The following is a 14,595-nucleotide window of genomic DNA, read 5'->3' on the forward strand; positions in this document are numbered from 1 at the left end:
AGGTTGGCATCTCTGTTATAGGATTGCAATGTAAATGAAAGATAAAACCCTCCTAAAAACAGATCCTTTGTTTCCGTTGTCAAGGTGGTTACAAACTGACTGTCTTACCAGTTGTAGTCAAATATGTATATGATTGATAACCGAAAGGATTTTGCATGACACAACTTGTAATATAACGATTTCTTCCATGGAAGCGAGGTGGGGGTCGAATTGACAATGTTGTGCGATAGATTTCCTGCTACATTCACATGGTTAACGTCCGCTCACCACTATGTAGATACTAGTCGATCGTGATGAACGAGGCTGATCATCGTTTTCACTAGCGTCTGGCTCGAACAAATAAGTTGTTTAGTGGCATTTTAGAAGTTGAGACGTACAATATGGAACAAGCTTTTATGGATAACAACTTCTTTATTTCGTGAGTGCGACGTTTCGATATAGATAGTCCGACGTTGCCCGTGCTTGACAAGAGTGTAGCAAGACAACGTATTTTAAAAGCGACTCACGAAATAACGAAGTTGTTATCCATAAAAACTTGTTTCATATCGAACAAATAAGGCCTAGCGATTGTTTCTTTATTGAAGATTGAATGGAAATATTGTCGCTGTCTGAATTACTTCCGGACATGTTAGAGTCTGCTCAGCTGTGTACCGAAATGCCAACCCACTGAATTAACCATATTGAAATCACGTGACATAAATGGTTTAATACCCGAGTAAATATGGGAACAAAAGCCAGACCTAGCCAACAGGTAACCGTTATGACACCAAGCGATTTTGACAGTATCGTCTATGAAAACAAGTTGTAACTCGGAAACTAGGAAAAGCAGGCGACAAGATTAAACCACAGTAGATTTTGAAAACATAAAGCTTTCATTTTTCACAACATTTGTCACGATTTCAGGATTAGACAAAACTGTAAACAAGATAATTTACCCCCGGAAATGTACATGAATTCTACAACGCCGCTCACATCAATACCTCACATTACGTCACAGAGACGCGCGCCCCTCTGATTGGTTGAAATTTCATTCGCGGGAGAGAATTGTGCAGTGTTGTCAAAAAGGTCGATTTAAGTTAATTAAGGTTCGAAATGAGTAGTTTTATTGACTGGGTTTCATGTATAACGATGCCATTAAATGATTTATGCATTTGTACCCCCCCTAGAGTATATGTGATCTTTAACTAAGAGTGAGTGAGTGAGTGAGTTTTACGCCGCTTTTAGCAATATTCCAGCAATATCACGGCGGGGGACACATGAAATGGGCTTCACACAGTGTGCCCATGTGGGGAATAGAACGCGGGTCTTCGGCGTGACGAGCGAACGCTTTAACCAGTAGGCTACCCCACCACTCCCTTTAACTAAGAGGTTGGTAAGACTTTTTAGTGTAGGCAGAATGAGAAGTTACCCAGTCTAAGTAAACTTACTGAGCCTAAGTTTACTTAGACTGGGAAGTTACCATGTATTTTTTACCCTCCTGTGATATGATATGAGGTTAAACGTCCTGTACAAGACTGTTGCACGTATTGCACACACGCGTATGATGTTCGTCACGGCCCTTAAAAGGGATGTGGAAGTTGGTATAACATAAATAGATCCACTTTTCATCAGCATTTACCTGATGAAAGAACAAGAATTAGTGAGTGAGTTTTAGTTTTGGCATCATTCCAGCAATATCACGACGGGGGGACGCCAGAAATGGGCTTCACACATTGTACCCATGTGGGGAATCGAAGTGGGTGCTTTAAGCAATTAGTTTGGAAAAGTGGTGATGCAAATATTAAAGGTCGATGTGCGTGTGTAATGCTAGTTTCGTAATGCTTCCCCTTTGAGATACCCTGACATGGATTTCCCAGACTTATACATGTGGCTGAAACTCTAATGTCCACGTATCCATGGGAACTGAAGGTTGTGAGTGAAATGTACACGTTTCAGCCAGTAACAGCCGTGAGAAGCAGCTGTAAAATCTATACCATCAACACTGTACGGCCGCACTTTGTGATCAGGGCCCCGTTCCTCAAAGCGATCGTAGCGCTACGACAGTCGTAAGTCTATGTTAAAGTATGGGAGTTACGATCACCTTAGCGCTACGATCGCTTGGAGGAACGGGGCCCTGGACCTCGTTCCTCACTGCGATCGTAGCGCTACGACAGTCGTAAGTCTATGTTAAAGTATGGGACTTTCGATCATCTTAGCGCTACGATCGCTTTGAGGAACGGGGCCATGGCTAGCTATTCTCGAAACGTTCGTAGCCATACGAACTTCTTAAGCCCATTCATAACACATTGGCTACGATCAAAGTTAAGAATTCTTAGGTCTACGAACGTTTCGAGAATAAGGGCCCTGGTGCTTACTGCATAAGTAAGCTTACCATTTACTTCCATTTTCGATATACACGAGGCAATGGAACTAAAAAACACGTGGTGTCTGCAGCACTTGAATCATATTTGCTGGGTACGCCAATTAAACTGTTGTTAGGCGATTTTCTTCTCTACAGAATCAATCGACCTTAGACTTCAGCCTCAAACTGAAATTTTAGATAAAATATTCATGACATAAGGGGGGGATTATGCCCGAAAATGTGGTTTATGTGCATTGTGTTATAGCAACCAGGTTCACGTCTGTAATCTATAGGTGTCATTAATGTACAAAACTATTTCATAATCTTGTGTTCTAGTATATCAGTTGTTTGCAGAGTTGGCCCTACATCTTGATATTCCGACATCATAGCGGCCATCCGTTATTCACAAACTTAGTCCGTGAAACGTTTTCCTTCGGGAGATTTTAACACATAATGATGTACTGCCATGGGGTAGTGATAAATAATTATTCCCATTAACTGTTCCCTTGTTTTCATTCTTTTGCGATGCGTACATATCAGCATGACGTTATAGGTTTTATTGTGCATATATTACGTAATGATAACTGTTGATGACGTCACAAGTGATTTTATAAAAAAGGAGTTCTTCCCATAAAATGAATGAGCTAAAGTAGGTTGTTAATGCTGTCTCAGAAAAACTGCAGTTCTCTCCCTCTCTCTCTCTCACACTCACTCACTCAATCTCATGGACACACTAATCTACTAGCAAATATGAATTCCTACTCTCTTCCATTTTTAGAAGACGTTATTGCGTTAGTTTAGAGCAATTATTTCATGTAATTTCAATGGCAAAAAAGGTGAATAGTTCTATAGTTCGCCAACACAGCAGCAGCCTTTATTGTTGTGTTTTGTTTATTTGAGTCCCCAAGATGGCGTCAAAGTCAATGCTTTGTATGGCCACCATTAGTAGCAATTACTGCTCGGCACCGTCTCGGCACAGACTGGATAAGTCCACGAAGTCCTATTGCGGAATTCTTCCCCACTCTTCCTGCAATGTGATGACCAGTTGTGGGGGGTATTTAAGGCGTGTTTTGACGTTGACGTACACGTCGATCGAGTTCATCCCATAGTTGTTCTATCAGGTTTAGATCTGGTGATCAGGAAGGCCATGGCAAGACATTGACGTTAGAATTGGTAAGGTATAGCAGACTGTGACGCGTGCTGTATATGTGAAGTAGTTGTCATGCTGGTACAACTCCCTCTGTCGATCCGTAATCAGAAGCATGTGACCTGTAAGGACTTCCTTGATGTACCGATTTGCTGTCATATTCCACTGAAACACCACTAGATCAGATCTTTGTGTGCTGGATATCACACCCCACACCATGACACTGTCACCACCGAATCTGTCGACCTGTGGAATTCAGTTGGGGGCGAAACGATCATTTCTCCGACGGTAAATAGTAACCACACTGTCGTCCATCTCGCCGGTAAAGAAGACATGGTGATTCATCACTGACCCATCACTGATCCGGACTAGCCTCCAGTTTCTAAGGTTCCAGTTCCGGACTCTGCGACATCACCGCTAGTGATTGCGCCGATGGAAGTCTCTCAAAACAGGGGCGACAACTGCCCTTCTTGGTGGAATCCTCCATTCACGCAGTCGATTCCTGACAGTTTGGTCGGACATTTATTCTCAAACCAGGGATGCGTTGTGCAGTCTCCACGGCTGTGGCAAGATGATGAAGGAAGTGAGCAACCCGGATGTAGCGGTCCTGGGCTTGGGTTGTAACTCTTGGACGACCGCTTCTCGGGCGATCTTGAGCGGAAATGGACTGCAGGAAACGATCCCAAAGGCGAGATATGGTGCTGTGATGAACGTTGAAATGTCGGGCAACTGCAGACTGCGACTCCCCAGCTTCAAGGCGGCCTATGGCGATGTTTCGATTGGCGGCACTCAGTCGTGGCATGATGATTTCCTCTTTTCCAGGCAAAAACGAATGACAAAATTAAACACAACGATTGCCTTTGTATGGTGATTGATACAACATGCTTTTCCGCTTACTTGCACCTGCATTTTGCTTTGCATGTTTACATGATGACGTTTTGGCGAATATTTTTTTCAAACGCTTCTAAAAGAAGGGAAAAAGTTGAAATTGTCGCGTTTTGGTGCTGAAGCAGTTTACAATCACACAAATATGGCGTTTTGGAAAGAAATAGTATATTTGTATTGTTTTTGCTGCAGCTACATGAGGCCAATATTCTCAAAATCGCCTATGCGTTTCATTTTTTGAAGAGTGTATCTGATGACCGTCGATCCACGTCTAAGCTTGGGTTTCAAAATGCAATTCACTTGCGGTATATCTTGGCACATGTTGAGGTAGCTCAAAGGTCAAAACATTCATTTACCAGATAAAATGCTTATTGATTACTAGTAACTCCAAGTACATTCTTCGGTAAAGCCCCGAACACCCGGCTATTGCCATACGTCTAGAGATTGTTATAGAAGCAAGTGTGTCAAACTAAATTTACAAAACGTGAATTCTGGTATTGCTTTCGTAAACCGAGTATAATACACATGCGTAGGCAATACTTTCCTTTTTACCCATTTTTAGCTCCCATTTGGGAAACTGCACTGGTGACCACCGCCGTTTCTAGTGTGACGTCATTTTGACCCTACGTCACAATATCTTTCAAATGACGTCAACAATGCGGGTGATGTAGTTCTCTGGTGTGCGAAGCGATATTTGCATTAGTATTATTGCGTATATATAGAGAATACTAAACGATGTCTCGTGTAATACCATATTCCTTAAACGAGCGAGTTAGCTACCTATGCCATTCACGAGTTTCATTAGTATGGTATTACACGGGGCATCGTTTAGCATTTTATTTATTAGTCACCCAACATTAGCAAATAATATCTCAGAGTTCAACTTACAGAACGAGTGCATTACGCCGTCACACCACGGGCAACGCGTATGAATACATTTCATTAATGATTGTCAACGTTAATCTACTTAATTTGATTATTTAAATATATACAAGGGGGTATGAAAAAGGGACCAAATGGCTTCAACCAACGTATTATTATTTTATTTGTGTTAAATTCTATTACACGCAACCGATCAAAGAACTGTTGAATATCGCGACTTTGAGATGTGTTGTAAATGACAGTCACATTTTGTTTTGACGTTACTTTGGTCACGTGAGTGCAAATAGTTAAGGCAGCACGCAATGTTATTACACAATGTGTAATAGCACATGTAATAACACTGTAGATTTGTTAAACAGTGATATCTTCAACGGGTGAGTAATAAACGCTTTTATTACTCACCCGGTGCAGTAATGTATTTGAGCTATACGTTTTTATTGAATTGTGGGTTATATAATTTATGGGCACGCATTTGATTGGCTGCTGCACGAATAATTGTTATTGATAATGGACGCTGTTTGTGTATTGTTTTTCTTTGAAAGATAACAGTAAGCACCAACAGTCGAGGCGAGGAAATGGGTGAATGAGTTTAGTTTAGTTTTACGCCGCACTCAGCAATATTCCAGCTATATGGCGGCGGTCTGTAAACAATCGAGTCTGGACCAGACAACCCAGTGATCAACAGCATGAGCATCGATCTGCGCAACTGGGCACCGATGACATGTGTCAACCAAGTCAGCGAGCCTGACCACCCGATCCCGTTAGTCGCCTCTTACGACAAGCATGGGTTACTGAAGATCTAACCCGGACCTTCACGGGTGCGAGGAAATGGAATAGGTCACGTTATATGTTTTGTTCTGACGTTCAGTCAATGTGACGTCATTACCGTTGAATTAGGCCCAACCCATAAGATATACGGAGAAACTGAATTCTCACTTTTCACTCTTTCAAGTGACTGTCAATCAGATGTCAACCAGCGTATGAATGCTGCATATTCTCAAATTGGATACTGATTTGTATAAATCGTCAGGAAGGCCCCTTGCTATATACGAATTATATCTCTAGCGACACACGGATTAAAGTAATTTAATTTTACTCCGCAATGGACGGTGCCGAAAATATACCACAAAGTGCCACTCTGTGCCGCCATGATCAGTCAGTGTCAGAATCCAGTGACGTAACAACGGCTTCAAACGATCACATATTTAATAGCGGAGGATCTTATTTTTATCATTCAATTCATGCGTGGTGATGGTTGCGGGATGTGGAAGTCATTCTATCTGGTGTCTTTTTTAAATTCTTCTGATACTGACATTAATTTGACACAACTTAAATGTATTTCAGAAAATCAATAACATTAATAAAATCAACACTGTTTTCGTTTTATTTAATACAAAGTTTGGTGTTTCTGTTTGTTGTTCCTAAGTGATGATTTGAATCTTAATTCAGATTCCTGTACATTTACATCATAATACACAAGCGCACACTTGCAGAATAGAGTGACAATATCAGTAAAAGTGCCAATATTTCGCAGGGAGAAATCACTTGTGGTTCAGTAGAGGGCCACCCTTGACACAAGAAGCATTTACTTGTTGTTAGGAGAACGGTACACTGGGACAATTTATTCATCGGCACATTTCGGAATAATAAAGTAGTTTCGATTTTCTCAGCCAGGGCTTGATTATAAGCGTAGAAGATTTTCCCAAGTGGAGTTTAGAAAGGTATACTTTGTTTTTCAATATCCTTCTGATGCTATGACGTGTGATACCTTCAACAGACATTTGTGGTTGTGCATATTTAGAGCTAATTAGTTTCCGTAGTGCGCCGGAGACTAATTTGTAGGATTTTATTATTCAAAATGGCGGAGCACGCGTCGTCCCCAAATGAAAAGCCAGGTAATAATACGATTTTTACATATTCATATTTCAGTTTTAGCATAATATATGCCCTTTTCCTTCATTAACTATCGGCTTAATTGCGTTAATTAGAGTGTCAGTCGGTTTTAACTGACAATAAATTTCTTCTCGGTGGGTCATGGAGGTATTTTTTGGCATTTGCAGGTGCCCGTCCAAATTTGCATTGAGTGTGAAATATTGTGAGGGTGTTTTTGTGTGTGCGCGGCGTTATCTGTATGCATGCAAATGCAGGTCAAACGAAAATAACACAAACTATTGCAGCACGTGTTTTCGATGCCAACAATGCACGTTGTTTTGTCAACAGAGACGAAGTTTAAATAGTGGGCATGTAGACAGCGTTGGTTTGACAGTTCTATTGTCAAGCGAGAGCCACACTGTCCCATATAAAAAATAGGTTGACAGGGGTCTGAAAATGAGGGTCGATTGCTAAAGGAGCTGCGTATTTTACACAATTTTGGCTGTTTGTCATTTATTACCGCCTTTTATTTCTGTTACCCGCTTTAGTATATACAGCGATGTCATGTGTTGCGATGTAAACATTAACGCTGATAGCTTGTGAAGGTATGTTGGTGCGGAGTTGACGGGTAGACCACGGCCGCTCTATCGACACTGATGACCTCATACGTCAAGGGGCCGGCCCAGTTACATTCTAACAATTTAAACAAGGAATGCAACCCTTTCTGCTCTCTGAACTAGGTGGACCAGTTATGGTACACAAATAGATCACATTTTTAGTCAAAATGTATATATAATACATCATATATTTATGCCTCATATAAAAGTTCCAATAGGGTTATTGATGGTGTCATTTGTATTTGGTGAGATGTAATATCTTTGGTTCATATAATCCAGCAAAAGGATTAAATGTGACCCTGCAGAAGATTAAAACAATTCTTAATTCACTTGAAATATATATTTCAAAAAGTGTTCATGATAGTGGATAATAATAAGGTTATTGATGAAATCAGAGTGCTTGTTACGCAGATCATGTAATAGAATTATTTTATTTTCATTTATCTCTGGCATATTTTGTTAGGCTTGACCAATATTCTTTGGTGTGTCAGCTGAAATATGTCAAATAAAGTATTCAATGAATTTGGATGAAGTGTTTGGATATTTCCGTGATAAACATAGGATCATAGTGTTTTATCACTGTTTAATTATCATGTACATAAATTTGCTGCTATTTTTGTCTTTGGGTGATTATTCTAGCCATTCTATTAAGAAAGAGGAAAAATATGTTTAGCATAATTGCATATTTGTTATATTTCTATACTGCACAGACTTGGCAAATGATCGTAAAACCCGATGCTTTATTATGGCAATTTTCAAATAAATGTGCACTTAATTTGAATGCATCATGTTATTTCTGTGTATACTGAACATAGGCATGATTTGCTTAACAATCTCATAAATTAGTTAACAAAAGAGACTATTAAATGAAAGAAATTTATGTTTTATTTCATGAATATCATAAATCATATATCATAAGAAGAAAGAGCATCATCTCCAATAATATCCAACAGCAATCAATAATTTTATGCCTAACAAGGTGTTATGCAATATCAACTACAATTCTGTCCAACAGCATCATTTATGTTTTTGCAAACAATATGATAATAACTCCAATAATGTCCAACAGCGATCAATATTGTTTGTACAAACTAAGTTCTAAACAATTTGTGTCTGTATTTCAATAACTGGTTTGTTTTCCTAATTTCCAACGGTCAGTGCATCAGTTTCTGCCTCTTGCTTATGGCAGCAAAGAGACCTACAATAGCAATGGTTGAGTGAGTATGGTTTTATGCCGCTTTTAGCAATATTCCTGCAATATCATGGCGGGGGACACCAGAAATGGGCTTAACACATTGCACCCATGTGAGGAATTGAACCCGGGTCTTCCGGCGTGATGAGCCAACGCTTTAACCACGAGGCTACCCCACCGCCCCCAATAGCAATGGCTGGACTGGTCCTCTCTAACAAAGAAATGAATAGGTTTTAGTTTGGTTTGAAGAATGTCCACTTATTTCCTACTCCAGTCAGGGCGGTGGGGTAGCCTAGTGGTTAAACACGATTCCCCACATGGGTACAATGTGTGAAGCCCATTTCTGGTGTCCCCCGCCGTGATATTGCTGGAATATTGCTAAAAGCGGCGTAAAACTCACTCACTCCTCCTACTCCAGTCACTGACAGAAATGACATGCAACATTACCATGAAAATTTGTATATTTCTTCTCTTCTGAAAAGTAGTTGTTAGAAGAAGAAAATCACTGTCTTAAGTATAATCAGGGCTATAGATAACTTTTTTGGGTCATTGAGTTATATACTCTCTTGTGTTCGTCTCAATTGGGTATCCTAAGTTTCCTTTGAGTAACCAAACAAATTGTACTCACCTCACTCAAACTCAATTGGGTATTTTGCCATTTTCCATTAATTGTAAAAATATAATAAAGTTGTTTGCGTTTGTTATTTATATTTTATCTGTAATATGAGAAACGATCACAGGGGTGGATTAACTTTAAAATTGCTAGTGTACTCCGGAACAGTAGCACATGTAAAATCACTTGCCCTGGTAATTTGTCCACTATACCGGATGTTTTCTTGTTGATATTTTTAAATATAATTAACATTGAAAAGTCAACTGGACACCGGTACAGTGTGATATACAAATTTGCTTGCCCGACAGAAAAAAACACTGGACTCGGACATCAGGCAATGGGTTATTTCCACCCCTGGATCAGAAAGACTGCAAGTTGCAATAGTTCATGTCCTGAAATAGAACCTCTCAATAAAAGTTATTTTATCTATCCACATGTACGCAAACTAAGATTTGACATTTTTGTGTGCACGCATGTAAGATCACATTTATTGAGTATTTGCAAAAAATTCAAGCGTACTTGTACGCAATAGACTTAATAGGAATTGAGTTTTCACATAAATATTTGCGTAATTTACGCAGATACGCAACTTATCTGTACCTCTGTATAATCCTTAGGATGCATATTCTTTCATATGTACAGTTCATGGCATGACAGAAGTAAGAGAGTTTTTATGGATGTCAACTTCTTTATTATGAGGAACACAACAGATGAATGAGTAAGGATATGCTCCGAAACATTGTATTCCTCATAATAAAGGGTTTACAGGGATAGAAATACTTTTTTTTCTAGGTGTGCCTTAGGGCACCAGGCAAATATTTTAGGTGTGCCTTTCAGAAATCAAGTGTGCCGAGGTTTTTAGAATCAATGACTGTAGCAAGGATGATGATCTTTTGAAATCTATTGTCAGAAAACAACAAATGTAACCAGTTTTCTGTTATCACTGATATGTCTTCTGTTTAAGATGGCTTTCTTATGTTACAGTTGTTCTGCTTTCCCAACATCTTTAATAGCTAAGAATCGTGTGAGAGGTTCACTTTTTTCAATACATCTAACATACACAATTTACTCTTCACTAACCAAACTATCAGTACTCACAAAACTCTCATTGGAGTGAGTTTGGTTTTACGCCGCTTTAAGCAATATTCCAGCAATATCACGGCGGGGGACACCGGAAATGGGCTTCACACATTGTACCCATGTGGGGAATCGAACCTGGGTCATCGGCGTGACGAGCGAACGCTTTAACCACTAGGCTACCCCACCACCCCCACTCTCAATGGAAAAACAACCAGATTTCTTTACATCATCCATAATAATTCCAGTGATTTCCTGGGCGTAAAAATCAATAAATGCTTTTGCTTGTTTGTCATTTGCTTAAGTGTTTTGTTTGGGGATTAAATGACTACAGGTGTGCTATGTCTCTAAAAAAATTAGGCGTGCCATAAGGGCACCAAGAACACTTTTTATCTGTGCCATTTCGATATTTACCGTGCCGTGGCACGCTAATACATAGGGTATTTCGAACCCTGGTTTACCTGTGAAGGTCTGGGTTAGAATGTGCCTTCAGTAACCCATGTCGTAAGAGGCAACTAACGGGATCGGGTGGTCAGGCTCACTAACTGGGTTGACACGTCATTGTATCTCATTTGCGTAAATCGATGCTCATGCTGTTGATCACTGATTTGTCTGGTCCAGACTCAATTATTTACAGACCGCCGCCATATAGCTGGAATATTGTTGAGTGCAGCGTAAACCTAAACTCACTCACTCCCTCATAATAAAGGTGTTGACATCCATAAAAACTCTCTTCCTTATGTGTATCCTCCGAAATGCCATTCAAAGACATGCCATGACAGATTAAATATAGTCATATGATAGAATCAAGTGTTTGAGTAGTATACACAATCCCAGGTTCATGTCTTCAATGTTTTTTCTGTTACATCCTCAAATGATATGGGGCGGTGGGGTAGTCTAGTGGTTAAAGCATTGGCTCGTCACGCCGAAGACCCGGGTTCGAATCCCCACATGGGTACAACGTGTGAAGCCCATTTGTGGTGTCCCCCGCTGTGATGTTGCTGGAATAATGCTAAAAGCGGCGTAAAGCCAAACTCAGTCAGTCAGTTCAAATGATATAAATATTTGTCATTAGAGAGGGAATGTCCTGGAGCTGAGATAGCACTTATCAGAGGTATTTCTATTATAAAAGAGTTGACACATGTCATCGTATCCCAATTATGTAGATCAGTGTTCATGCTGTTGATCACTGGATTGTCTGGCCCAGACTTTATTATTTAAAAAACGCTGCCATATAGTTTGAATATTGCTGAGTGCGACGGAAACTAAACTCACTCACTCACTATTATGAAATTCAATCACAATGGTTTGCAGACCATTGTGACATCACAATCAAATGACATCACTAATCTCTCTGCCAGTGAAGCTGTCTAGCTGTACTCCAGCTTGTCATAGTCCCACGTCACTGGTTAATATTATTTACAAACTGAAAAGTTGAATGATAAATAGAATCTCACTCTGGTATCTTTAGATATAAAATATGGTAACACTTGTGGACAAAAGATAAAAATTCTTTTTCAAGCCATTGTGTTTTATACGCTTGTGTTCATATATTTGATATCAGAAGACACTCAGGTGAGATTCTCTGTACTGCAGGTAATCTAAATACAGTGCAGGGGTGGAAATAACCCATTGCCCGACGCCCGAGTCCAGTGTTTTTATTCTGTCGGGCAAGCATATTTGTATATTACACTGTACCAGTGTCCAGTTGACTTTCCAATGTTAATTATGTTGTTTATTTAAAAAATCAACAAGAAAATTGGCCAGTATAGTGGAAAAATTATCAGGGCAAGTGATTTTACTTGTGCCACTGTACCGGAGTACACTAGCAATTTTAAAGTTATTTCCAGCCCTGCAGTGGAAACTATCTATAAGCAAACTAATAGAGCTGTGACGATATGTTGTAGTATCGATAGTTGTGATACTTTATTTGACGATAAATATATTGATACATTTTTTGGTATCATTATATGTATCGTTGTCCATAATGTTTGTTAATTTTCACTGGAAATTGACGGTTATGTCAAAATTTACGTTGTTACTTGCTATCAAAATATACTTTTTAAAAGAAAATATCTAAAGATGGCATGTGGTGATAAGCATCGAATCGAATTGAATTGTATCATTCCAAGATATCGCGGTACCTATCGTATCGTGAAATTTCTGTGTTGTCACACCTCTACAACTAAGAACTTGGTATATTTTCCATGCATATTCACCTTGTCCGTTAGTTTTATAAAACATAAACCTTTACTATTTATGACGGGCAAGTTTTATAGTTGTTCGCAGGACGTCTGCTCTGTTATATGTGCAGTGTATCTACGCACACCTGATGAAGCTCAAGGAATTAAATGATTAAACATAAAAACATTCTGTTTCTATACTCATATGATCTTATGTATTTGCATATCTGCCCCTACCAGCTTTTAAAAAGTCATTGCCCGAGAAGGGATTGGTTTTTCCTTCCTTGTTAGAATTTTGTCACCACCTTCCTGTTGACATGAAATAATCCCATTCTATGAGCACAGATTGACCGGGTTACTATTAACTCGACAGGTGTTATTTACATATTCGGTATGCAGTAGATTTATCCAAGTAACCCACACCCTGTTAGCAGCGTCTTGCTCTGAGCAGGTTGAATGATACAGGGCTTGAAGCAGTCGATTGTACTGTGTATGGCAGACCATGCATGCAGCTTATTGGGGCTTGTCTGACAAGAGTAACAGATGAGGAGCTATATATGTACCTCTAAAGTTATTTTATATTCATATGTTTTTGTATGGTTTAAATTTTACTTAAGGTACAGTTAAAGAATGTTTTCTGTTTTGATAGTTGTGATTTTGTACTGACAGTCTTAAGTTGTTTGAACTTTTAAAGGGAAGAAATGGGGTGTGCTGTAGATATAGTTAAATGCGTGTAGACCTGTAGACGAGATTTGTATCATCACTTGCCAGCCATGTTCTATGCCCCCTGTTCTTGCAGCTTTGACATATAATGTGTATATAAGGATGCGGATTGAGTCTCCTCCATCATTTGATGAAATTGGTTCCATTATCAGGGATAAACCTGGAGTCCTGTATTTGAGGGCCCCTGGGACTCATACTCATATTTTTCAGGGGTCCTGGACTACAAAATGGGGGTCTCAGACACTTCAATATTATCATTAATACTGTTATTTTATTGTGTATCATGATCATCACATTGTCACAGTAATTAAATGTGCAAATGATACCATAACCCAGCTAGTAGCAAACTCTGTAATAACTTATTGTTACTTGATTGGAATTTTTACAAACAGCTTTTGGACTTTTTTCTGCGTCCCTGTGGATGCGCTAATAATTTTGTTGCGTCTATTGTAAATTTTTTGAGTATAGAGGACGCAGGAATTCACGTCCTGTAAATGCCTGCATTATTGTGCCAGGGCTTTTTGTGACACACAACTGTGCATCCAGTAAGCCCAAATGTAGCGATTGGATGCCGAAAACCCAAAATGCAGCGTTTGGAGAGATGCACAAAAAATACCGAGAGCGTACCTTGGCCAAATGAAAGAAATGTTGTGGTTCCTATTTCACCTCTTTAAAATTTAGGGTAGAATTTTAATTTGTTTTACAATTTTGTAGAATTAAATTACAAAGTTAATAACACATTTATCAATGTGTAATTGTTTATTCAATCAAGCTTGTGGCCATCATGTCAACTTTCTCAATCAGAATGACCGATGTCTGTCGGTGCCGGGAAAAAACTATGGTATCTGAAATCTGAATTTCGCTTAACAAAATATTTTAAATAGGGTCGGCACCAGAATTCAAAGGGTCAGTTGGGTAATCGGAACTACAACATTTGTTTAGGCACTAGTGCACATTTCACTGGACCCCATTGTTGTAAGTCAGATTAAAACCCTGTTATGATGTTGCTTGTTGTATGTGGCCTTGTGGATTGTTGTTAATTTGAATACATTGCTGAATGCTA

The 14,595-nt window shown here is 39.3% G+C and overlaps 1 protein-coding gene across 2 annotated transcripts in view; it reads left to right on the forward strand.

Moving 5' to 3' along the window:
- Positions 1-6,891: 6,891 nt before the first annotated feature.
- LOC124280792 (POU domain, class 2, transcription factor 1-like) overlaps positions 6,892-14,595 on the forward strand; it is a 56,601-nt gene continuing 48,897 nt past the window's right edge. The window contains exon 1 of one of the 2 annotated variants that reach the window (XM_046716765.1): positions 6,892-6,976. Coding sequence is in view for 1 of the 2 variants with exons in the window: in XM_046716764.1 (XP_046572720.1) it covers positions 7,114-7,150 (37 nt within the window). In the remaining variant the exon portion in view is untranslated. Of the gene's footprint in view, positions 6,977-7,036; positions 7,151-14,595 lie in introns of those variants that run through there. The other variant, XM_046716764.1, reaches the window with a different exon arrangement.

This window comes from Haliotis rubra, unplaced genomic scaffold (genome assembly GCF_003918875.1).
Source record: "Haliotis rubra isolate DU_JTF1 unplaced genomic scaffold, ASM391887v1 Scf274, whole genome shotgun sequence".
Taxonomy (NCBI): domain Eukaryota; kingdom Metazoa; phylum Mollusca; class Gastropoda; order Lepetellida; family Haliotidae; genus Haliotis; species Haliotis rubra.